General features: G+C 38.3%; 1 protein-coding gene across 5 annotated transcripts in view; it reads right to left on the bottom strand.

The window, feature by feature from the left end:
* Window positions 1-27,691, bottom strand: part of SLC25A26 (solute carrier family 25 member 26) — a 189,088-nt gene that overhangs the window by 125,021 nt on the left and 36,376 nt on the right. For 4 of the 5 annotated variants that reach the window (XM_055110129.1, XM_055110127.1, XM_055110128.1 and 1 more), the window contains 2 exons: window positions 17,927-18,083; window positions 11,310-11,419 (listed from right to left, as the gene is read on the bottom strand). In XM_055110129.1, coding sequence (XP_054966104.1) covers window positions 11,310-11,419; window positions 17,927-18,083 — 267 coding nt within the window. The remainder of the gene's footprint in view (window positions 1-11,309; window positions 11,420-17,926; window positions 18,084-27,691) is intronic. The other variant, XM_034956851.3, reaches the window with a different exon arrangement.

Genomic DNA, 27,691 nt, shown 5'->3' with positions numbered 1-27,691 from the left:
CAGGCAACTCAATACAAATTCAACAGAAATTTAACAATACACTGAACAGAGCCACTCAAAGCTTCATCATATTCAAAGCAAAAGCTGCTTTGGACTTTCCAGAGCAAACTCAAAGTGGCAAATTAGTAAGACAGGGGGTCAGGGAGAGACCCCTGGAAACTATGAAGATTTTTGAAATGCAATTTGCTTACTTGTATTTCATTTCCACATTCTCTTTGTAATTCCCAAAATTCTCTTTAGAAAGCAGGTTTCCAATTAAGAATATTTAGCATCTCTTTCTATACCATCATTTAAAAAATCAAAAACCTCTACAACAGTTCATTTGTGTGTCAAGTCTGCCATCTTCTGTTGATAAATGGTATTACAGCTGTTGACAAAACCAATTTACAAATCCTAACTTACACTCCTTAGATTTTAATTTTTACCTACTTGCATTGGGACCTATGTTCATCAAACCTTTCTCCCTTATAAGACTCTTTCCAATCACGCAAATAAGTTCAATCGTTGTAGGTATCAGTCTTCCCTCGCCTGACAAGACTGCTGTCACGGGTAATACAGACTACACAGGGAAGTCTTCTCAAAGAAAATAACTCTATCAACACTTAGTCCCTGTGTCTACAATTTGTTCACAGAATTTTATACAACCCAAAAGATAAGCCTCAAATGGCTTTTTTGCTTTTGTATTTTTCCATAACAGAAATGAGCCATGATTTCACAGGAGGTGACAAACACCCCATGGATGGATTTATAGATTCCCACCAATACAAAAATGTGAACGTTGAGGAGGTGGCAATGGTGACTGTATTTGCTTCCTACTGCTGCTCTGACAAATCACCACACATTTAGTGGCTTACAACATAAGCTTATTATCTATAATTCTGAAGGTATGAATTCCAAAATGGGTCTTCCTGAGCTAAGATCGAGAGATGTCAGTCAGGCAGTATGCCTTCTGGAAGCTGCAAGGGAATGCTGACTTCCTGCTTTCTAGGGCTCCCCTGCACTCCTTGGTTTGTGGCCCCTCGCTCTATCTTTGGACCAGCAGTATACCATCTTCAGCTCTCTGACCCCCGCTCCCCTCTCCTAAGGACCCTACTGATTAGACTGGGCCCACGTGGATAATCCAGAAAACTCTTTCCACCTCAACATTTTTTTTTTTTTTTTTTTTTTTTGAGATGGAGTCTCACTCTGTCACCCAGGCTGGAGTGCAGTGGCGCGATCTGCAAGCTCCACCTCCCAAGTTCACCCCATTCTCCTGCCTCAGCCTCCCGAGTAGCTGGGACTACAGGCGTCCACCACCATGCCCGGCTAACTTTTTTTTGCTTTTTTTTTTTAGAGACAAGCTTTCACCATGTTAGCCAGGACAGTCTTGATCTCCTGACCTCATGATCCGCCCGCCTTAGCCTCCCAAAGTGCTGGGATTACAGGCATGAGCCACTGCGCCCAGCCCCCATCTCAACATTCTTAATATCTGCCAAATCTCTTTCCCATGTGAAGAAACACATTCAGAGATTTGGGGACTAGGACATATTTATGGGGGGGGGCATTATTTTGCCTATCACAGTAACCAACGGCAAATTTTGGAACCTGACCTTTTAAGAAACCAGTGATGTGAATCCTTACTGCACAAGTAGTATACTTACCGCTACTTCTGCCATTTTTTAAATACTACATGAAAAAGAAAACAGAGGTGCTCCTGGAAGTATACAGAGAAATATTTATCTAATTACTTATTCTGCAGTGGCGTTTTATTATTAGCTGGGAATAATAATAGCTGGGAAACTTGGAGCACATCACTGATCTTCTTTGAATTTCAATTTTTTCACCTTCTGAATAGATACCTTTCCCAAAACTAGGAAATTCTAAAAACGTGCCGCATTCAGCAACTTGTGTGAAATGGGGCTAGACCCAATGTTTATTCAACATTTTGTGTGTCAGATGCTAGGCTGGACACTTTGTAAGTGCTGTATAATTTCATCCTTGTAAGAACTGTGACTGGGATGGCATTAATCCTATTTTTTCAAGATGAGGAAAACAGCATTTCAGTGAAGGAAAGTAAATGGCCTACAGACAAATAAGTGGACAAGTCACAAATCTGACCCCGATCTGTGTAACTTGACAGCCCATGGTCCATACCATGCTACCTCCCTACAGACATCCTCAAATACTCCCTAGTTATTTAACAGATGGATCCAACTTACTTATATGCTCCTCAAAAACGGGGATCAAATTTCTTATTCGGTGTCTCTTAGCACCTATTAATAGTATTAGCTATACAACTCAAATATTGAAAAGCACACAATCACAAACCAAAGCAAATAAGTGACAGTTGCATTTAATTCAAGAACCCTAATCTTAACAAGGCAATATTTTAGGAAATAAGGATTTGTCACTGACAGAGTTCAGGCTCGCTTGGAAGTGGCCAATCCTAACCTCCTTTGGTATTTTGGTCCTTTGAGAGTAGTATTCAGTCTTTCCATTTACAATGCAGTGGCAATAACTGACCAAGTTACACTCCTGTGGCTCAGAATCGTTTCTTCAACTTCATCAACCTATATGAAAATCATATTGTGCCTATAAAGCTCAACTTAATTGTGTTCTATAAACTCATGCAGCTCTTAAATAAAAAGTTAACAGAGCTTCCCTTCCTTTTTGTCCACTAACTAAATAAAAAAATCAATGAAATACACTCTCCCAGGTCATGAATCAATACCATCTGAACTAACACTGCATACTATATTAGAAAAAGAAAATCCATACAACAGAAAACAATCTGAAATATGTTAGACAAGGAACTCATCGAGAAACTGGGGCGGGGACGCAGATGGGGTACAATTTCCTTTCTACAGGCCTCCCTGATAAATCTCTTCAGCACATTCATGCCTGTACTATAGATGAATAACTACAAGCAAGGTCATAACCACACACAGATAATGCCAAGCCAGGGGAAGCCCTGACCCTCCCGTCCTGACCCTCTCTCTCTTTCGTCTTCTTTCCCTCTCTTCATGTTAGCTCAGACTCAGATGGCTGGGCCCACTGGCAAGATGGGGCATGCTTATTCAACTTAGCTCGGTAGACTCCATTGGAGAATTCAAGCAGGTGCACAACACACATAGACACAACAAACTAAAAGGCATCCATGATGAAAAACGCACTGAAGGATGTCGCTGGAAGGGCTCCTGAAAGAATGATCATCTTTCCACCAGCTCTACCTCTTTAACATCTCTTGAACTCACTCTCTCCCTCTGCATCCCTCTGCCCCAGCTGTGGTTCTCTCCTGGGGATTCCTTTAATAGTCTCCTTATCTCCACACAGCTGCCAGGTGACTCTTTTAAAATTACAAGTCTGATCAAAAGTTAAAAGTCCCAACTCCTTAGTATAGCAGGCAAGGCCCTATAGCTCTCAGCCCCTGCTTCGCCTCAGGGTGACCCTATCATACTGTGCTCCAAACATATGGAACTTAAAACTACCTAACAAGGGCTTTTCAGAACTCCAACACCCCTCCTTGCACCCACCCACCTAACAAACCATCCTATTCTAAATGCAAGATAATAAAATTGTACTATAACTGAGACTCCTGCTAAATCAGATTTTAGCTGCCCTGCCACAGACACAAAACAAAAAGAGTAATTATGTTAAATGATGGATATGTTGACTTACTTCACTGTGGCAACCATTTTACTATCTATATGTATCCCACATCGTGTTGTATACCTTAAATAGATGCACAATTTTTTTAATGAATTAAATTAAATGCAGCTTAAAGCCTGGCTATTCTGTGAGGCTTTTTCTGAATTAACACCCATCCATCTACCCCAGTCCGGAGAAAACCAACCACTCCTTCCCTTCAGTCTCTCACTCTACCTTGTACAGATGACCCTCAATTTATGACAGGGTTATGTCCCAATAAACCCATCATAAGTTGAAAACGTTTCAAGTTGAAAATGCATGTGATACCCCCAACCTATGGAACATCATTGCTCTAACCTTGCCTCCCTAAAACTTGCTCAGAATACTTACACCAGCACAGCTGACTGGGACATGCACTGCCCAGCATTGCCAGAGAGCATCTTATCACCTATCACTAGCCCGGGAAAAGATCAAAATGCAAAATCTGAAATACAGTTTCTATTGAATGCATCTCACTCTTGCACCATTGTAAAGTCATTTAAGTAGAACCATCGTAAGTCACAGACCGTCTATAGTTCCTTTTCTTAAAAATGCCTGTAACACTTTAGTGCACTTACAGCAAGCCTCTAAAAGGCAGTATCTTATCCTGTCATTTCATCCTCAATGCCTGGAACGTATTAGGAACTTCAGATCTAAATCCACAGCACTAGGTAAGGACAATAGAAGTGGTGAAGGAATCTAAGATGAGCTGAACAAAAGCAACCTATTACAAAAAAGAATCAAAGACGCACAAGTGAGGAAATAATACAAAATAAAAGGAGTCTGGAAAACAAATTGCTTTTTATATTGTTGAGATAATTTTTTGTGTAATTCTTATGGTTTAGGGTTGCTAAGAAGGAATTTAAAAGTCTGCCTGCCTTATGTATTTAATGCCCTGAAGGAAGACTCCCAGACACACTGAAAAAGTCAACAGACAGGAAAACAGGGTGAAAGGTCCCATAATACATGGATGTGCTTAGACACCTCAAACAAAAAAAGTGTTTGTTTGAGTGCACTCAGGTATCTGACAGTTCTGTTTCAGCTTCTGTGTTTCCTGGTAATAGTCATACACTATTGATGAACCTTCATTCATCTTTATATACAAGCAATTACCATCATCAGCTACACTTCACTGTGGCTCAGGGCAGCCGTGTTATCTTCTACTTCACCTATCCCCCACGACTCAATTATACAACTGTGCAGAGATGTGGCAAAATATTCCAACTGCAAGTGAGAGATAATCTGTATTGATCGATGAATATTTCAAAAGCATGATTAATTCAAAAGATAAAATACATTTCAAAAGTTGTCAACCTTTCTTCTATTATCTTGCTCAGTGGTTCTTCTTAGAAAAGGCCAGTGAAGATCATGAAGAATACTACGTACTCATTTTTAAAACATGATATTAAGTAGATAAACAAAACAGCTTAAGCCACAACTAGGGAAAAACTCAGTAACATGTGCACCATGCTCTGGAGCTGAAAAACACCACACAGCATCTATGCGTCCAATCCTTTAATCAGTGGGAAAGCTGAATAAGAACATGTTTGCCCCATATGCTGATACCAAACGAGACCCTGGAATGGACTGTGGTACAAAGTGGGTCCAACAGCCTTGTCAGTTACTAAAGGAGCTAAACCATAAAACAAGCTGCCTTCGCCTACGAGGCTCTATGACAGCATGGGCCTTGGAGAAAACCTCACTGAGGTTCCAACTCATTTTAACTCCAGTTAAATCCAAATCTACATGTCTGAGTTCATTGTCACACTCAAAAATAACCAGTTTATTAAACTAGCCTTTTTAGGTCTAAAATATGTCATTTTGAGGAGAACAGAAAGAACAACACATTTGATCTACAAGTGGTACACCACACCCAGTGTTGTGCACCTACTAAAATATTATGTAGGGAATTACTGAGCCAATTCAGTAAAAATATTTACTACTGGGGTGTAAGTTCAGATGTTTTATGTGCCTAGATCAGTGGCATTAAATATTGGTGAGTTGCACAATCATCTAGAAATTGTGTTTAAAATACAGGAACCCTAGTGTCATCTCCAAAAATCCCCATTTGTAACTAGCTACCTACGCAATTGATGGTGAAGTATGGGCAGGTGCTCGTCGGGCCTTCTTGGGGAAGTACTGTTAGAGGCTGTCAGAAAAACATTTACAAAACATGATATCATTTATTTCCTAGCTTTTTCAATCCCAAGTGAGAACAGGACCATAAAGGACACTTGAAAAGGACACTCTACCGGCATCTAAGTGTATGAGGACATGTACATGTCACCTATGAACATACATTACATTCACAGTGTTGCTGCTTTCAAGGGTGAAGAAATTTCAATGTTTTTTTCATTTCTGACAATATGAATAAAGACAAAAGTAGGATAAGATACAACACGTCAAATCTTAAAACCTTTTAAGAAAAGAAAATCACTACCATTAGAATGTTATAGCATATGTACCGTTAAAGTAAACCTGCCCCAACCTTTGATCTAATTACAGATTCTACTTCCCAAAGGGCTTTTTCTGTGTGTGATGAAAACTGAGCTGGAAAATTATTGAGGTAGGGATTTAGAGATTTGGCACAGCAATCTTCCTAATAAAAATGGCACAAGCAGGACCCCTCTTGCTATTGTTACATGTTAAATCTTATTTGACTGATTTTACTGTACTCTAAATTGCAAACATAAGGTAGAAGGTTGTAATTATAGTTTCATTGATTCATCATTAAGTTTTAATCAAGCTGTTGCTACAGGGAATGGTTATTATTTTGGCACTGTTCTTTTGTTTCTAAGTTTCTTTAATAGTTGCTACAAGAAAGTAACTGTGGCTATATTCAACACAAACAAAATATGTTATTGTCTCTAAGGAATCTGTCTAACATAATAATCTATCAAAGCAAATGTGTTACAGAATAATGATTGCACTAAAGTATTTCTTATAATCTCTAGGTTACTATACCTTTCTGACCATTGACAGCTATAAATGTTTTCTATTCCTATTTCTTTTTATTTTACAAATGAAAACTTATGTCCTCTAAATTCACCTGTTGGTTTCTCTTAATCTTAGCAACCACACTTCCATGAATCTGAAATCAAAAGTTTATCTTCTATGAGACTAAAACAGGTTACTAAAAAAAGAAAGGCGTAATATGTATATAAGCATTTATTGAGAAAATTCATACTGAATGGCTTCAGGAAGTTTAAGATCAAAGATTATTAGAGCATCAGAACCAATATTTCCACAAACTTCATAAATTTGGCAAACTTCTCAGCGTACTAAACCATAACTGAATTTAAAGTCCATTTAAGGTCAATATTGGCAGGGTGCAGCGTCTCATGTCTGGATTACAGCACTTTGGAAGGCCACAGTGGAAGAATTGCTTGAAGCCAGGAGTTCAAGACTAGCCTGGGAAACATAGTAAGACCCCATCTTTACAAAATTGTTTTAAAAAATTAGCCAGGCATAGTGGCACCTGCCTACAGTCCCAGCTAGTCAGGAGGCTAAAGTGAGAGGATCACGTGAGCCCAGAAGTTACAGGCTACAGCAGCTGGGACCACATCACTGCTCTTCAGCCTGGGTGACAGAGTGAGACCCCATCATTCATTCATTTGTAAATATGTGTGTGTGCATTTGTGTGTGTGTGCATATATATATATATATATATATATATATTTAAATAGTCAACATCAAGAAGTATTTCATGTGTAAAGTCCTAAATCTATGTACCCACTGCTGACCAATTGTCCTCTTAAGATTCTCTAGGGGCCCGGCACGGTGGCTGACACCTGTAATCCCAGCACTTTGGGAGGCTGAGGTGGGCAGATCACGAAGTCAGGAGATCGAGACCATCCTGGCTAACACGCTGAAACCCTGTCTCTACTAAAAATACAAAAAAAAATTAGCCGGGTGTGGTGGCAGGTGCCTGTAGTCCCAGCAACTCGGGAGGCTGAGGCAGGAGAATGGCGTGAACCCGGCAGGCGGAGGTTGCAGTGAGCCGAGATCGCGTCACTGCAATCCAGCATGGGCGAAAGAGCAAGACTCCGTCTTAAACAAAACAAAAACAAAGATTCTCTAGGAACTGCCAGGCCTGGTGGCACACACCAGTAGTCTCAGCTACTGAGGATCCCTTGAGGCCAAGAGTCTGAAGCCAACATGGGCAAATTACCAAGAGCCCAGCTCCATAGCAACTATAAACAGGTGTTTGATAATTGGCCTTACCAGCTCAGGGACCACAGAACACCCAAGAGACACAATGTAGGTAAGAATGTCCTTATCTGTTGTATCTCCAGTCTCATGGATACTTGTTTCCTAATTCTAAAATCTACCTACCCCACCTCCCATGCCTAACAGTCCACATATCAAATGTTATGACATAATATTTGGAAATCTTAGAAACTTAGAGCGTTTTCCAAGGCTCCAATTTTTTAAAATATTAGTTACAGATACTAGGAGCATCAGAATATAAATGACTTTCTACAAATAAAAAGATGTATGATTAACATGAGAAATCTAATAGCTACTATTTGCCCTACCTATTATATCACTTCCTATTTTTTTGGACAGAAAGTTTATAAACTGAAGAAAGCCTGCCCTTCAACATGGCAAAATAGCTTTCAGGCAAGATGGCCCCAGGTGAAATGAAGTGGCCAGGTTCTTTTTTTGTTGCTTGCTCTCAACAATGTATCAACAAATGTAAGTATACATACTCCAGACTAACTGCATATAACGAGACTGTGTGTCAGGACATAATCACCTAAATTAATTTTAAAAAGAAACGAAGTACTAACAGATGCTACAACACGGATGAACTTGGAAAACACTACACTAGCTGAAAAAAGTCAGTAACAAAAGACCACATATTGTAGGATTCCATTTATATCAAATGTCCAAAATAGGCAAATTCATAGAGATAGAAAGTAGACCAGTGGTTGCCTAGGAGTGGGGAGGGTTGAGGTGAAATGGGGATTGTGACTGCAATGGGTAAGAGCTTCCTTTGGGGAGAGATGTTTTAAAATGGACGCTGGCAATGGTTGTACAACTCTGTGAATACGGTGTAAACCACTGAATTGTACACTTTAAAGGGGTGAACTGTATGGTATGTGAACTGTATCTCAATAAAGCTGGTTTCTTTAAAAAAAAATCTTCTTCATGTTAATTTTTACTTTTGTGTTACCTCTCTTTCCATATCCCCAGTTCACTATATTCTTAAACAAGGAATATTAGGTTACTAAACAGTTTGTAGATTCTTGTTCAAACTTCCTAAAGAAAAAAAGTGCATCAAAAACAAATTCACAATATAACACAATTTTTAATGTAAATGTTATAAAGGTTAATTCATTTCCCAAGTTTCCTATGTAAACATATGCCATTACTTTTCTAATTACAAAGAAAAGGGTGATTTGATAAAAGGCTTACAAACTTAAGACCTTTATCTTCACTGTGTTGTCCATTTCTACTATGCCCATCACAAGGATGGGGGTTTAATAAGACTGCATGAATACCAGGCTGTGTGATTTGAAAATAACACTAATAAGCAACATAAAAGGCTGTCCCTCAGTATTGTGCAGAAGGGGTAGGGAGAAAGATAAGTTAATGAGGGGAATGAAGAAACTTTTATTTGTATTATACATTTCTCCTCTGCATTAGTTTTGAGGTTTTGTTTTTTTTTTTTTTTTTAATCATAACTGTGTTTATGATTTCGGTTTAAAATATCACTTTTGGCCAGGCACAGTGGGTCATGCCTATGATCGCAGTACTTTGGGAGGCTGAGTCAGGAGGACTACATGACACCAGGAGTTCGAGACCAGTCTGGAAAACATAAAGAGACCCCCATCTCTTCAAAAATAAAAACAAAAAATAAATATCACTTCCACTTACCACTTACAGTACTGTGTTCTACTTTGACTGAAATTATTTACAAAAGAGTTTTTTGTTTGTTTTTTGTTTTTTTGAGACAGAGTCTCGCTCTGTCGCCTAGGCTGGAGTGCAGTGGCTTGATCTCGGCTCACTGCAAGCTCTGCCTCCCGGGTTCATGCCATTCTCCTGCCTCAGCCTCCCAAGTAGCTGGGACTACAGGCACCCACCACCACACCCGGCTAATTTTTTTTTTGTATTTTCAGTAGAGACGGGGTTTCACCATGTTAGCCAGGATGGTCTCGATCTCCTGACCTCATGATCCACCCACCTTGGCCTCCCAAAGTGCTGGGATTACAGGCGTGAGCCACCGTGCCTGGCCACGAGTTTGGTTTTTAAACACATGGTAGGAACAGACTGCCTATTTTTTGTCACTGTTTCCAATTTTACTTCATTATAATGACACAACTAATGATCTGTAATGACACTGTCTCTGCAGTATTCACTAAAACTGGCCCTGTGGGCTACTGTTATTTTTATTAAGTTCCAATTATGCTTGAAAAAGTCTATCTTCTTCACTTGTTGGGTGCAAAGTTTTACATGTATCAACAGACCAATCTTGTCATTGTGTTGTTCAAATCTTCTATGGCCTTAGTAAGTTTATGCCTACTTCGAGAGAGAGATGTGACTATCTCCAACTAAGACTATAGTTTTCTTCATTTCTCCGTAAAATTCTGTCAGTTTTTGCTTTATATGTTTTGAGACTAAGTTATTCAGTGCAGGTTCGGGCTTGTTATACCTCCTGAAAGAACTGTTCCAGTATCATTGTGCACTGGTCTCTTGGTTTTTTGCCTTACGTATTTTTCCCTAATATTAATATTATTCCACAAACTATTTTTCAATTAGTATTTCTCTATCAGTTAAGGTTTCATCACAGAAGCAAAACCACTATGAGTGATAAGGATAAGGATTATAGAGATTTGACCAGCAATTATGGGAGCTAATTAAGCAGTTTGTATAGGGCTGTTGCTTCTGCATCTAGTGTTGGGATAGAAATCAAAGGGCAGGCAACAGGGAAGGAAAGATGGATGTGAAGTTGGGGAAGAACAAGGACAGACTGGAAGTCACATTTATTTCTCACCAACCTGTGACAGAGAACTTGCAGTATAAGCTGGCACCCTTCATGACAGAGCCCACAAATCTGACCTAGAATTTGGAGAAGCTGATGGAGAAGAACCACTGGGAGCTGGAGGAGCTGGAAGCCAAACGCCAACATGGTGATACAGCCAAGTCAGTGACAGGGTGTGTGAGCTGCAACAGTGCCTGACCATATACCAACCTTCTGAGCAGAAATACAGCTCTTCACTTCTGCCTTACAAAGAACATGCAAATTTCTCTTGTGGCTGACCCAAACTGAAACTATTTTGGAAAGGAAATTCTTGGAAAAGTAGTTCCAGCTCAGTTGTGCTGACACAATACAAAGCTGTCACAATTCGAATGAATATTTTCTTCCACTCTTTGTCTTTTTTCCATATAATTATGTTTTAGATCTGTCTCTTGTAAATTACACATAGCTAGAATTCTTCTTCTGTCCTATATAAGGCTCTATCTTTTAGTTGTCAGGCTCTATCTTCGAACTGTCATATTTAATCCATTTACATTTATTGCCATTTATGACTTTCATAATTTAAAAATAATTTTTAAAAAATGAAATAAATATGTACTGAAAATATACGCATGATGTGCATTTCTGAGGTATTTTATACACAAAACTTGTTACTTACCACTTCTCCAGCAGAGGCAGCCAACATATGTTTCATAGGTGTCAAATATGAAGATGAATCAGCATGCAAAAACCACTTCACATATTCATAGGTGATAAAAAATGCAGCAGCTGAAATTTAAAACAAGCCAGTCTTTCACAAAGTTTAAACATATATTCACACTGTTAAGAAACATGTTTCTCAAAACGTATGACAATAATTATTAAATTATGAGATAATAGAAAAGGTGATAAGCACATATCTTTTCTTCCTACCCTCACTCTTTCAGAATTTACTGAGGCCATGTTATATGCCTGATCTTAGACTTACAAAAATGCAGAAAATATAACACCTACCCTGAGGGAGCATAAGTGCTAATCTAGCACTTACCGTGTTGTACTGACAAATTACTTATACATTTTTAAAGTCAACTTTAGAAAAGGATATGAATTTCTGTGATCCAAAATATCATTATGGATGGCCATAAAACAATCAACTACACTGATGAATAAACAGGTTAAAATTGCAAACATACTTTAAAGAAAATGTCTATTCTATAATGTTTTATTACTGGTTACTCAAAATAATCATGGCTATTTTTTACTGCATGAATTCACTTTTACATCAAGAAAACAATCAGCCATTTAATTAAAATCTCTAAAAATCTCTAAAAAGTTACCCCTATCACAATGAACTAATCAGAGCTGCATATGAGGGCTTTAAAACTTTCTATGTACTGTTAACCAAAAAATGTTTATCAGTTGGATAAAAGATAAGGCACAAGAGATAAAGGAATGACAAATTCATCTTCTGAAGGGCATCTGAACATGTCACAAACTCTGAAACACTAAGGAAAACAGCTTGATGGTGAAAATCCGTTCTCCAAAGTCAACAAAAGCTTGTAAAGGATCTTCACGTGCTAACAAATATACACTAGGCTAAATGAAGAGGCACTCTGTCCATGAATGAATAATGACCAGTTCAGGTAGTTTTACCTGGTTAACACAAGTCTATTCCCATTTGTGTTTCTTCATGTGATTTTTCCCACTTCAGCCAACTTAATAAATGTGCAGCTATAATACCTCTAATTGCATTCAGCTGTTAAGTTCTGCCACTCTACATCCTACCCTCCTAACCCCCAAGAAAAGGGAGAGAGACAGTGGTAAAACTTCCTCCATTTCACGGTTAACCACCTCAACTTCATCTGACTTTATGACTTCTTTTGTAACATGAAAGGTTCTTTAAGAATATAAGTTCCAAACCTCCCTCCACCCTCCAGGTGGCATCCTAGAAGACCTCTACTAACTGCAAATGTCAGTACAGTCAGGTTCCAAGTTGGGGGCTGAACAAGTTAAAGCAAAGAATAGGGGCTGGGGTATCTGATGCCTATAGTTCCTTCTGGCTCTTTAAAAAAAAAAAAAGCTATGCTTTCTCTACATTCCCTTCAAAATAGGGAGTAAGGCTCCTAAACATGGTCTTCTCTTCACCTCTTTCCATCTTTGGTTCCCTCTAGCCCCACCCCAACCCCTCACTCCTGCAGCACAGGTTTACAAAAACATCCACATCCACTGATGATCAACTACAGTGAAGTTCTGTACTTAGATTAAAACCGTAACCAATAGCAAAAGAAAAAAGACACCACACACAAAAGTCCAATTCTTACAAACTTGGCAGTAAAACAAGGCTATTTTTGAACCCCGGTACTCTGACTTTTCCCTAGCATCTCCCATTCACTGAAGTTTCATGGATGGCAAAAATAATACTAATAATAATTCAAAACCACATTATATATGTAAACTCCTGAGGGAAGAATGTAAAACCTGTGATCTTAATGACATCACTATGTAACCTACGCAGTACAGCTAATTGTACATCTCCCCAAAATAATCTTTCTATGCAATATGTAAGAGAAAAAGATCTTTAGAAGAATGAGTGTAGAGACACCATAAGAAATGGTGACCAAAAGATAGGGACTTTGTGACATGTTTCTTTGCAATTCCCTAGTTTAGAGGTTCTCAAACTTGTCTGAATTTAAGAATCATCCTGGGATTTTTTTTATAACATCCAATGCCCAAGCCACACCTCAGACCAATTAAGTCACAATGTGTAGGGTTGGGTGACAAGCAGCAGTACAGGTGATCCTTGAACACGGGTTTAAATGCACAGGTCCACTTACACATGGCTTTTTTTCAATAAATATACTGGAAAAATTTTTGGAGATTCGTGATGATTTGAACAAACTTATAGATGAACCACATAGCCTAGAAATACCAAAAAATTAAGAAAAGGTGGCCAGGTGCAGTGGCTCATGCCTGTAGTCCCAGCACTTTGGGAGGACGAGGCAGGTGGATCACAAGGTCAGGAGATAGAGACCATCCTTGGCTAACACGGTGAAACCCCGTCTCTACTAAAAATACAAAAAAATTAGCCGGGTGTGGTGGCGGGTGCCTGTAGTCCCAGCTACTCAGGAGGCTGAGGCAGGAGAATGGGGTGAACCCAGGAGGCGGAGCTTGCAGTGAGCCGAGATCGCACCACTGCACTCCAGCCTGTGTGAAAGAGCGAAACTCTGCCTCAAAAAGAAAAAAAAAGAAAGAAAAGGCTAGCCCTGTCATGAATACATAAAATATATTTAGATACTAGCCTATTTTATCATTTACAAACATAAAATATAAAAAGTTAAAATTCATGAAAACTTACAAACACAAACCATATAGCACATCATTCATAGTTAAGAGAAATGTAAACAAATGTAAAGATGGGCCAGGCACAGTGGCCCACAACAGTAATCCCAGCACTTTGGGAGGCTGAGGCTTAAGCTCAGGAGTTCAAGACCAGACTGGACAACATGGAGAAAGTCCATCTCTACAAAAAAATAAATAATTAGCCAGGTGTGGTTGCCCACATCTGTAATCCCAGCTACTTGGGAGACTGAGGTGGGAGGATCACCTGAGCCTGGGAGGTTGAGGTTGCAGTGGGCCAACGTCATGCCACTGCACTCCAGTCTGGGCAATGGAGTGAGACCTGGTCTCAGGGGGAAAAAAATGTATAGTGTTAAATCATAACTGCACAAAATTAACTGTAGCACATACTATACTACTGTAGTAACCTCTTTGCCACCTCCTCTTGCTATTATAGTGAGTTCAGGTGTTGCGGAGTATCCACCTAAAATGCCACGTGACACTAATTATCTCCACAGGAGCAGTTCATCGCCCCAATAAATTGCCTATCACAGAACAAAAGGATCTCTCCCAGTTCTTATGTATTTTTTGTTGTGATTAGTGCCATACCACAAACTTTGAATAACACCATAGGACCCAGATGAAGTGCCACTAGTGATGCTGGAAGTGATGACATTACAAGAAAGCTCCTAAGAAGCAGAAAGGAGTCATGACATTACAAGAAAAAGTCAAATTGTTTGTTAGGTACCACAGACTGAAACCTGAAGCTGTGGCTGCCAGCCATTTCAAGATGAATGAATCCAGCTTAATCCACTGTTAAAAAAAATAATAAAAAAATAAAAAAAAAAGAAACGAAACTCATTAACCCATCTCTGCAGCTATGCCAGCAGGCATGAAAACTTCGCACTTCCTGCAAAGTACCTTTTTTCTTGTTTTGAAAATGCAGCTTTCATGTGGGTAAAGGATTGCTATAATAAAGGCATACTTATTATCTCTAAAATGATTTGAGAAACAGCAAAGTCATTTCATGACAAGATCAAACAAAAGGAAGGTGAAAGATCTAAAGCTGAAGAAGTTAATGCCAGCCAAGGATGGTTTGATAATTTTAGAAAAAGATTTGGCTTTAAAATGTCAAGATAACAGGAGAAGCAGCTTCTGCCATCCATGAGTCAGTAAACAAGTTCCCAGCTGCCATTAAGTAAATTATTGAGGAGAAAGAACATCTGCCTGAATAGATTTCTAATGTAGATGAAAGTGCCCTGTTCTGGGAAAAAGAAAAATGTCACCAAGGACATTTATTAGTAAGAAGAGAAGTAGGCAAATCCTTCACAGTATTCATGACAGAGCCAATCAAGAAAATCATAAAAGAGATTGTGGATGTGGCAAAAAAAAAAAAGGTTGGAGGTGAAGGGTTTCAAAATATAGATCTTAAATTCAAGAGCTAACAGACACCACACCAGAGGAATTAACAGAAGACAACTTGGTGGAGATGAGTGCTTCCAAACCAGTGTCAAATGACGAGGGAGAAGATGTAGAAGAAGGAATGCCAGAAAAGAAAATGACATCAGACAATCTAGCAGAAAGGTTCTGATTATTAAAGACTGCTTCTGACTTCTTTTATGACAAGGACCCTTCTATACAATATGGGCACTGAAACTAAAGCAAATGGTGAAAGGATTGGTACCATATAGAATCATTTTTAGAGAAATGGAAGAGCAAAAAGGTGAGACAGAAACTATGATAAATTTCCATAAAGTTACACTATGTGAGCCTGCTTCTCTTGCCTCCCCTTCCACCTCCTCTACTTCTTCTGCCTCTGCCACCCGAGACACCAAAACCAAGTCCTCTTTTTCCTCCTCCTCCTCAGCCTACTCAACATGAAGACCTTATGATGATCCACTTCCACTTACTGAATATACGTTTTCTCTTCCTTATGATTTTCTTAGTATTTTTTCTCTGGCTTACCTGATAGTAAGAATACAGTATATAAAACATTTGCCAGGTGCAGTGGCTCACACCTGTAAGCCCAGCACTTTGGGAGGCCAAGGCAGGCGGATCACGTGATGTTGGGATAACCTGGTGAAACCCCGTCTCTACTAAAAATAAAAAAAAATTAGCCAGGTGTGGTGGCGTGTGCCTGTAATCCCAGCTACTCAGGAGGCTGAAGCAGGAGAATTGCTTGAACCCAGGAGGTGGAGGCTGCAGTGACCAGAGATGGCGCCACTGCACTCCAGCCTGGGGGGTGACACAGCAAGACTCCATTTCAAAAAATAATAATAATAAAACACATAAACATGTGTTAATACATATCTTAACACACAAAGTATGTGTTAATCAACTGTTTATGCTATCATTAAGACAGCAGCAGGCTATCAGTAGTTAAGTTTTGGGGGAGTCAAAAGTTATATTCTGATTTTTGACTGCACAGGGGATCGACACCCCTAACTGCCAAATTGTTCAAGGGTCAACTGTATTTGTTTAAGCTCTTCAGTAATCAGGTGATTCCAAAGTGGACAAATTGGGGAACCCATGCCCCTCTCACGTACTTAAAACTATGGTTGGCATGGAGTGGATGCTCACTTAACAACTTGTTACAATTACTCAGAGTATTAACATACACAAAAATCGAAGGATGACCAAAACAGTTTGCCATTCTAATGATGGCTGGGGGATGGGGAAGGGCAGGAGAAAAAAAGAAACAGAAATACTATTTTTCTCTTTGCACTACAAATCTTTATATGAATGCTATGCTCACAGAATGAACATTTAAATGTCAGGTTAACATAAGAGAAAAAAATTCTCATGAATCATCCTGCGAAAAACAAAAGCAATCCCCAGAATTTAAGAATCTTCTAGAGCTGTGGTTTTGTGGGTGTGTCTTATATATGGTGATTTTTTGTTTTGTTGCTTTAGTTAACTTTCAAATGCCACTAGAGGCATCCAACAGTAAACAATTAAAATAAGTATCTGCAAACAGTATACCAAGAAGCAGATTAAACAAAACAGATTACACTGACTAAAGAGTAAGAGCATCATAAGTCACATAACATGACTTCAGAACCAAAACAAAAGACATTGGAAGGAGAGTATCCAGGAGAACATTAGTGAGAAACACTTGCACCGTGTAAGAGCAATTTAATTAGGATAGAAATGTTTAATGCCTCTTAGGTTCACCTGGTCTCTAAGATGCTCCAAAGCAGCTATTATCAAACTTGGCTTCACAGCGGAGTCACCTTGGAAGTTATTAAAACTCCTAATACCCAGGCGAAGCCTAGACCAATTAAACTTCTAGGATGACACAGGACATCAGTATTTTTTAAGGCTTCCCAGTAGATTCTAATGTGCAGGCAAAGTTGAGAATGATTGTTCTGAAGAATCACAGCATTAAAATAACACTTTAAGGATTCTAGCTGGAAATTTTAACAACAGAAACAATTTTTAAAAGATTGCTTTTTTTTCCCTACTACAAATATATTGAAATGGAATCTATAACACTATCTGATTCAAAAATAATGGGTTAGGCCCAGCACAGTGGCTCATGCCTACTATAATCCCAGCACTCTGGGGAGCCCAAGATGGGCAGATTGCTTGAGCCTAGGAGTTCAAGACCAGCCTAGACAACATGGCAAAACCCATTATCTACAAAAAATACAAAAATTAGCTGGGCGTGGTGGTGCACGCCTGTAGTCCCAGCTACTTAGGGGGCTGAGGCAAGAGGATTGCTTGAGCCCAGGAGGCCAAGGTTGCAGTGAGCTATCATCTCACCACTGCACTCCCACCTGGGCGACAAAGTGAGACCCTAACTAAAATAAATAAAAAATAATAATGACACCAGGTTAAAGAAGGAAATTCAGAAGATAAGCTTCAACACACAAGGAATTCTAAGGGGGTAAGACCATACACCATTCTGAAAATCCCATCTTATCGTGGCTTTACAGAAGTGAGAATATAATTTTTTACCATTAGGAAAGGATCCAACAGCAGCCGAAGGAACGCCAGCATATATTCCATGAAAACCACCAGCCTTATTAAATCCTTGGGGACTCTGCAGCCTGGTTTTAATGGTATCCAGAGGAAATAATATCAAGTCAACAGAAACACCTGCTACCCCACCAGCCTTTGAAAAAAAAAGAGGGAAGAAAAAGAAAAAAAAAAGGTTACAACAAAATAAGCTCTCGGCCACTTGGGGGCAAAGATAGGAAGACAGTCTTTAAAGCACATTTCTCATTCCTTTCAGTCCACAACTTCTGCGGCACAAAGGACCGTCAGCCTAAATCTAGAAGTTTTCCTGGGAAAATAGCCATTATTGTGCTATATTTTTAAGTTGTAAATTTTATATTTTCTTTTTAAATCAATTTTTAATAAAAAAATTTTTAAACAAAATTTAAATTCATTGTTAATACAGTACTCACATGGTTCAAAAAGCTAAAAAAAAAAAAAAAAAAAAAAAAGTCCAGATGTGGTGGCTCATGCCTCCCAGCAGTATGGGAGGCAGAGGTGGGAGGATCACTTGAGGCCAGGAGTTCAATACCAGCCTGTGCAACACAGTGAGACATCATCACTACATAAAATAAAAAATTAAGCTGGGCATGGCGGCACATGCCTGTAGCTACTTGGAAGGCTGAGGAACAAGGATAACTTGAGCCTAGGAGTTCAAGGGTTCAGTGAGATATGATCCCACCACTGCACTCCAGCACAGGTGACAGAGCAAGACCCTGTCTCTTAAAAATAAATAAATAGCCAACAAGAACAACAAATAAACCTCAGAAAAAAGGTAAAGAGCTGAAAGTCTCCTTCCAACCTTGTTCCTAATAACTCAGGTAAACCACTTTTATTGGTTACTTGCTGTATCCTTCCAAAGTTACTTTAAACATATATAAGCATGTATGAACATACAGTCTCATTTTCTTTAAAAAGAAAAGATGATGTACAATATGCAGTATTCTGTACTTTTTTTTTTAACAATTTATCTTTTCATGTCAGACCAAATGTTATATTGTTGTCTTAATAAGCAGTGAATCCAAATTGACTCCTTTCAGACTGGAATTTTGAAACAGCTTATGATCTCTGTGAATCTGGATCTGTATTTTAATAATCACACATCTAAGGACTCATACAGTATTCTCTTCGCTTTAATAGTATTTGAAAATTCCTTGATAATTTTTAAATCAAGTGAATAAATTGATTTTTTTTAAGAGCTAAATTCCTAAAGGAAATTAAAATCTGGCCCCAACTAGTCATCTCCCAAGAGATACCATGTTGCTTTGGGGAAGCTGTACTTTAAAAACTGATTAATTTCTGCTAAATGGATTTTGGGGGGAAAAAACTGATTAAGAGCTAACTCTGTACCTCATGATTACAGTGACACATATGTAGAATATTTTTAAACTCATTACACCTTAGTCAAAGAAAACAGAAATTGAGAAAATATGAACACAAACAGCATCAAAGAAAGGCTAATACATATGAATCCTTACATGTGTGATTATTAAAATACAGATCTAGATTCACAAGGATCATTAGTTGTTTCAAAATGTGGGTCTCAAAAATGTCAATACAGATGCACTACTTACTAGTGAAAAAGACAAAAACATAACGTTTGTTCTGATACGAAAAGATCACCCAGATCTAAAGCCATCATTTAAAGATGTGAGTCAAAATCAGTTTACAGCAGGCAGACAGAGGCATTATAAAGAGGAAACTTTCCTACATAGTAATTTTTTAACTAAATTGCTATTTTTTGCTATATTTTGAAATCAGAACCATGTAAATACATTACCTATTCAAAAAGTAAAAATACACATTTTTAGACTATACATTTCATGACAAAGGAAAAAAAGATCATCAGTATTATTCAAACATACAATCGAACTTCAAACTGATTGTTTCCATCCTTCGAGTTTACAAAATGTGCAATGCTACAAAGCTTGGTACCTAGCAAATACTATCTGCTTTACTTACCGCTCACCATAAAACCATCCCAGGAGTTAACTTGAAAAATGAAATACTTTAATGATAAATCCAATACCTATTTTCAAATTAACTAGCACAGGTTAATTATTGAAAATTAATTTACACTAGACAAGTACATTACTACAAATAGTAATACTATACTTCATGATCAGCCCAAAGACATTAAAGAAGCCCAAAGACCCTGAAGTTCTACTCTGCAAATTACCTAAGAAGACGTCACCCAAAAGGGCACAGAGATGTGCCAGTAGAGAAACCAAGCAGTACCAAAAGAATATCCAATAACATGGGATTTCTTTCTGGATATAAAGGTGGCCTTCCCTAAGTCATGGGAAAAAGTTCACAAGTAATGTAGGAAAGTAAAAAGGCCAACTATCAAAACTCTTCTTACTTCTTGTTTCAGGATTTTTATAAAATTCACTAAGTAGAGCCGGGCATGGTGGTATGTACCTGTAATCCCAGCTACCTGGGAGGCTGAGGCAGGAGGATCGCTTGAGCCCAGGAATTTGAGATTACAGTGAGCTATGATTATGCCCATGAATAGCCACTACGCTCCTGCCTGGGCAACACAGGGAGACCTCATCTCTAATAATAATTTGGTAGGTAAATATTTTGCCTGCCTCTTCGTTTTCTCAAAATACAGAGAGAATAGAACCCTGGCGAAAATGTCTCATGCGACTAGATTATTTAAAAACATGCTGCACTTCACTCTAATTTTCTCTTTAATCTTAGGAGAGGATTCAGAGAAGTGCTATCTACTGCTAAATTTTAATCAATAATTACTCTTTTAATCTAGTTGGCTACCTTACATGTATTGATTCTCTAACCCTCCTTTCATCACAATTATTATCTTCTGAGGAAAAAAATGACCAGATTCAATTTACTTGTCTGGTAAAACATCACTCAAGGATTACTAATCGCTTCTATCGATTTCAAACTTCAATATAACTCAAATGTCATTTAAATTCATGAGACTGAAAAAAAAGAAAAACAGCTAACAGAGAACCTGAAGAATAAGAATACCTATATATTTATCCACACAACCACATATTTCAGATTTAAACAAAAACCTTAAGGAATGCCTATATCAATATTGTTTTGTATGTAATTATGTAAAAAATATATAAGCCAGTAACAACCTAATTATAAAGAACTCCATCAAACTCTTTTATTCTTTAGCCTGAAAATGTTATTTTGCTATAATCATCTATCAGAAAGTTATCAGGCAAGTGATTCATTTCATAATTTATGGTAGCTTATACCGAAAAGTTCTAACTAGAAAAAAATCCAAAGAAATAGGACATAACCCAGACAACCAGCAAACCTTGCTACAGCATCACAATGTATCGAGCCCTCAATATCTTATAGATAAAATACATGTCTCTACCTTAAGTTAATAAACGTAAGAAGTGTTGGCAGACTGTAGAGAGGAAGTGCCCAATTAGTGCTCTGCAATTACGCTGAGAAGTTATAGGTCAGAATTACATGCTATAAAACTTTTTTTCTCAAAAGGAAGAGGGCACACCATAAAAACAGCATTGCTACTCCCCTCTAGGGCGAAACCAAACCATCTGTGTAATGTAACTAAGCAAAATTAATAGAGGCCACTGGCCTAAACGACAGCTAAGAAGAGCCAGCCATAACATTAACATGGCTTCTCAAGGGAAACATTCCCCTGACAGTCTCGGTTTCCTCCACAATGAAGTGGCCACCCATGACTTGAACCACCATCTTCCTCACTGCAGAACTGCCACCTCTGCTTTCTGACATACCTGTCGTCTTCCCCACTTCCCATTCATTCTCCCTGCAGTGCTCGCTGCCTCTCTGTACTAATCATTTTCATAAAATCCAAATTTCATCTTGCCACTCTCCAGCCTATAAATCTTCCAAATTTCCAACAGCCCCGAGGATGAAGAAGAAAACCCTACCACGGCCTTCCAGGCTCTGGAGGTTCTGGAGCCCCTCCAACTCCCAAATCTCGCACTATGGGCCCTTTGTTCAGTCCTTTCTTTCCACCTGGATCTTTTCCTCTAAATCATCTGATCTTCCTCATTTCAAGGACTTTATACAGATGCCCCCTAATCTCCAGTTCAGGTTTAGATCCTGTTGTTTCCAAGCACTGAACACAATTTTAATTACATAGTTTTGCCTCTGACCATTTGTTCAGTACCAGTCCAATTAAACCACAAGATCTATATCTGTTTTGTTTACTAATATGTTTCCAGCACCAGCACATATTAATAGGAGGCATTCAATGGCTTTAATAAAGGGTTACTATCTATATTTTAGAAGGCACTACAAATCAACCTTAAAAAGGTACACTGAATTTTTTCAAAAATAGCAAAAGACAGGACCTGGCAATTCCCAAAAGAAAAATATAAATGACTAACAAAAATATGAAAATATGATTCTCTGTCATTATCAAATAAAAACAAAATGTTTTCCCAATTAGAAAAAAATTAAAAATATGAAGAATGGGTATGGGCACTGTTAACGAAAACATTACCATAATCTACTGGAGGACAATTTGGCAAAATGAACATTTTAAATTATCAAACCTTTGATCCAGTTATTACTAAGCATTTCTTCCACAGAAATAAATGCACAAATATACAAGAATGTCTACTACAGCATTTCTGTAATAATAAAAAATAGAAAACAACCTAAAAGTCCATCCACTGGGGCCCTGTTAAGTAAATTAAGTTATACACAAATAATGAATTGCTACATAGCCTTTAAAACAACAAGGTAGGCTGGGTGCAGTGGCTCATATCTGTAGTCCTAGCTGCTGGGAGGCTGAGGTGGGATGCTCACTTGGGCCCAGGAGTTTGAGGTTGCAGTAAGCTATGATCACGCCACTGCCCTGCACTCTAGCTTGGGCAACAGAGCAAGATCCTGTCTCTAATCAAAAAAAAAAAAAAAAAAAAAATGGGGTAAACCCATACTTATTGGCACAGAAACATACACTATATTCTTAAATTAATCAAATTAGCTATAAAACAATATATGCTATATAATCCCATCTTTTAAAATGTGTAACTATTTGTATATGCATAATTAGAAGTCTGGAGCATAAACAGTAAATTGCTAGAAATTATTGCCTCTGTGGAAAGAGATTCAGGATGAGAAATACTACTGTTAATAATATTTCTTGTTAATTTTTTTAACAAGAAATTAATTTTTAAATAATTTTTAACAATTTTAAATAACAAGAATTATTAATTTTTAAACAATCTTGTTAATTTTTTATTTGCTCAAGTTTTATAATGAATATTACAAATATATAAAAGCTAAGTCATTCAAAATTAATGCTTCCCCTGGGGAAAAAAAAAATCTCTAATTTACTGGTTGTACTTGATATATAGAAGCCACTCAGCAAACGGTAACTAAGAACCTCAACCTACTGACCCTAAGCTACCTCCTCTGCAGCTTCATGAAGCTTCACCCTCTATAGACCTTGGAGTTTTCAACCAATCTGACTACTCAAACATCTCAAACATGTCCTGAAACAATTTATTTTTTGAGATGGAGTCTCACTGTCACCCCATCTGGAGTGCAGTGGCACAATCTCAGCTCAATGCAACCTCTGCCTCCCAGGTTCAAGCGATTCTCCTGACTCAGCCTCCGGAGCAGCTGAGACTACAGGCACATGCCACCATGACTGGCTAATTTTTGTATTTTTAGCAGAAGCAGAGTTTCACCCTGTTGGCGAGGCTGGTTTTGAACTCCTCACCTCAGGTGATCCACCAGCCTTGGCCTTCCAAAGTGCTGGGATTACAGGCATGAGCCACTGCACCCAGTTGTTTCCTAAAACTTCTCATTCCTGTGCTTCTGCTTAGGTTTTTCTCTCAGTCTAAAATTCCATTTTGTTTTTTTTTTTTTGAGACAGAGTTTTGCTCTTGTTGCCCAGGCTGGAGTACAATGGCACGATCTCGGCTCACTGCAACCTTCACCTCCCAGGTTCAATTGATTCTCCTGCCTCAGCCTCCCAAGTAGCTGGGATTACAGGCGTGAGCCACCAAGCCCGGCTAATTTTTTGTATTTTTAGTAGAGACAGGGTTTCTCCATGTTGATCAGGCTGGTCTTGAACTCCAAACCTCAGGTGATCCGCCCACCTCAGCCTCCCAAAGTGCTGGGATTACAGGCATAAGCCACTACGCCCGGCCTAAAATTCCCTTCTTATCCTTGTCTCCTGCCTATTGCAGCCAGTAAACCACCATCGCCTCCACCCCCATACATACATGCACACACACACCCCTGACAAAATCCTCTCCGTTCTTAAAGCTGCAACCCAATGCCACATTCCTCATAAAGCCTTTCCCAATTTTCCAGTCAGAATTAAATGCTATGTCCTTGACTCTAGTATATAATGTTGTTTATATTTCACTTTTGGTACTAACCATCATGTCTGACATTTAGATCCTTCAGAGTAGAAACCAGATCAGTTAGTCACCTGTCTTCCTAAATATCTAACCGAGTGTCTCTTATATAGCAGGGTTGCTAAAATAGAAATGTGGGATGATGAGATAACACTTTGTAAAAAGAGGAAATGTTCAGAAGAAATCTTGCAGTCAAGCACTGCTTGGTGGTCCCTGTTCTGGTCTTCCACAGCATGTGTGACAACCAAAAGTCAGGGTCTGCTATCTGCTGCTATTCTTCCCAGCATTCCTCAGCCACCATGACCACTTTGTGGAATACTCAGGGGGACTTCTCCAGAAATCTCTGCTTAATATTACCTCCTAATGGAAAGAACTGTGTACATTCAGTTTTTTTTTAGTGAGGCTATTCTCAAGAATACAATAACAATGTTCTAGAATCTGACTCGATTATTCTTCCATTTCTCCAGGAATTCTTTCAAATTAAGTATTGCCTAAGAACACAGCTTTGGCATCAAACAGATTTAGCTTCGGTTTCAACTTGGTCTTTGTATTAGTCTGTTCTCACACAGCTATGAAGAAATACCTGAGACAGGGTCATGTATAAAGAAAAGAGGTTTAGTTGACTCACAGCTCCGCACTGCTGGGGAGACCTCAGGAAACTTACAGTCATGCCAGAGGGCAAAGGTGAAGCAAGCACCTTCTTCACAGGGTGGCAGGACACAGTGAGTGTAAGAGGGGAAATGCGAGACACTTATAAAACCATCAGGTCTCATGAGACTCACTCACCATCAGGAGAACAGCATGGGGGAACTGTGCCCACGATCCAATTACCTCCACCTTTGGTTCGTCCTTGACACATGGGGATTATGGGGATTACAATTCAAGATGAAATTTTGGGTGGGGACCCAGCCAAACCATATCAGTCTTCTTAGGGAAACTAACCTCTCTGAGCCTTTGTTTCTTGACACATGAAACAGGGAAAAGAGTACCTATACTTCATAGAGTTTTTGAGAATTAAATAAAATAAATGAGAACTAAACACAATCAGATGAACCTGTTATATGGTTAGCAAAATGCCTAGGCCTTAATCAATTATCAATAAACTACTATTTTTAGAATTACATTACTATAAACATCCTTCAAAGTTTGCTGGTACCAATACTGACATGCAAATACTAAAAACCATGCAAAAGCCTAAAGAGTACTTTACCAAACACTGAAGATGACATTCCTATATTCAACTCAACTGACAAATTCATATATTAAAATCTGTAAATTCAAGTTTTTCACTAGCAATAATGAATTAAAAGCTCTTCTCAAATTCTGCTCTCTGGACAAGAATCCCCAGTGAACTGACTCAACAGAAACCAAATCATGTGATGCATGACAGGAACATTCAGCATCAACTTCAAAAACTTAAGAGAAATATTAGTGTTCAAATTGCTTTATGATTCTTGTATTCAAACTTATACATTAATTTTTTAAAGTAGAATATAAAATTATACCTATATGACCTCAGCTATGAAAAAGTTGCATAAGCACTTTTAAAGTGCTCAGTAAACAGTTAAGTGTTACCACCACTTGGAATTATATAATTAAGTTTCGTTTAGCATCTGCCTCCTACTAGACTCTAAATCCCTGAAGGTGGGGGACCATATTTTTCAGGCATTCAACCCCAAATAACACAGCAAAGGCCAACAAATGTATCTGGTTAAGCATGTAAAAGACACCTGATTTGGGGAGGTGAGATAACTGTGGGTGTAACTTTTATCTTTCCTTTATTTGGAATTTAATTAATGTTACCCAAATTTTGTCTGTATTACAAAAGATTTAATATTTAGAGCAACTTTCAACATGTAGTAGTAGGGTTTGGAAGTGGTAACAAAAGCACATTAACAAGTCACTTACAGCTAAGTTATCAAATACTAAAACTTTCCAAGTATGCCTTTCTTAAACAGAAAGAAAAATGAAAAAAGAAAGGTAGTCCCATCTGTGGGTAGTAGAGATGCACAAAAAAATGCCTCCATCACAGTGGTGGTTATCAGTTGTGGTCCTTGCATGATTGGTGCTCTCCAAGCAGTGCTTTGCGTGCTCCACGGGCTGAGCAAAATTTGGAATATACTTGTGTTTAGATAATTTCTTGCTCAACACAAAAGCAAGCAAAAAGGGAAGACTTGCTCACTCTGACATAAATGCCAAAAATAAACAAGTCACATAAGTCCTAAGAAAGAGAAGCATAATTCTCAATTTTTTATAAATTTGGAGATAATCTTTACTTTAAAAATGCCCTTTACTCCAAATTGAAAACTAGGAGGTCACTATCCAGAAAAGATAAGAGGCAAAACAAGAAAAACAACAAAACAGAAAACCTCTTTTAATAGTATACCCAATACTTCATTTGTATTACCTTTCTTCACTCCACCCAAGAACCCCTGCCATCATAACCCACATTGTTGCCCTCAAGTATCCTACTGCCTGTAGGTGGTTCTCAGCAGAAGGGCAGGTCCAGTGAGAAGACACCCAAGTATCATGAAAAAGCTCCCCAGATGACAGCACCAGCCAAAAATCACCTCACTGAAAACAGGAAAACAAGAACAAAAACTACAAGCGGTCCTCACTTTGCATGGTACCTACATACATGAATTTCAGTTACCATGATTTACTTAAATAACATGAATCTCCCAATGACCCAGGTCAAATTTCAGTTACCACAGCATATTAACTATGAGTAACTGGATAAAGTGTAAACTTTACCACTTGTTCAGTCCACAAATCACAATACAATTAACAGAAATCACCGCCTATTACTCAGTTTACGCACAGACAGCAAAGCAAATAGTTGTTACCTCATCTCCCAGTAATAAATGCACACGACATTTTATAAAAATAGACAGAAAACTGATGAACAAAGATGAAAATGCAAAAAAAAATGAAAAGTGGTAACACAAAGTTAAACGAAAATCAGACATAAATGGTATTACAGAAGAAACAGCTGGCCATGGAAATATTCACACTGCTGTCATTAATCTAGATAAGTAACTAGAAAAAATAAGTGAGAGCAAACTTAACATAAATAAGGAAAGTAGTTGTGATGAAAAGGATGAAAATGTCCCAGACTAAGTTATGTCAGCAAGTCTTCACATTAAAGGAACTCACAACATTGAAAGCACAAAAAATAAAATGTTAGAAGTTGATCCAAACTGAGAAAGCAGTATGACAACTTGCCAAGGCATAAAAAGATGCTCTTCTATAATACATAATGAGAACACAAGCAAATGTTCAAACTACTGTTGATAAGGTTTTGTCCAAAAAATTGTTATTAATGTTTCCAATGTTTTTAATTACAGTGTACTAAATAAACATCAGCTTCGCAATT

Source organism: Pan paniscus, chromosome 2 (genome assembly GCF_029289425.2).
Source record: "Pan paniscus chromosome 2, NHGRI_mPanPan1-v2.0_pri, whole genome shotgun sequence".
In the NCBI taxonomy this organism is placed as follows: Eukaryota; Metazoa; Chordata; class Mammalia; order Primates; family Hominidae; genus Pan; species Pan paniscus.
The sequence above is the reverse complement of the archived record's forward strand: the minus strand, read 5'-3'. Positions and strand labels throughout refer to the sequence as shown.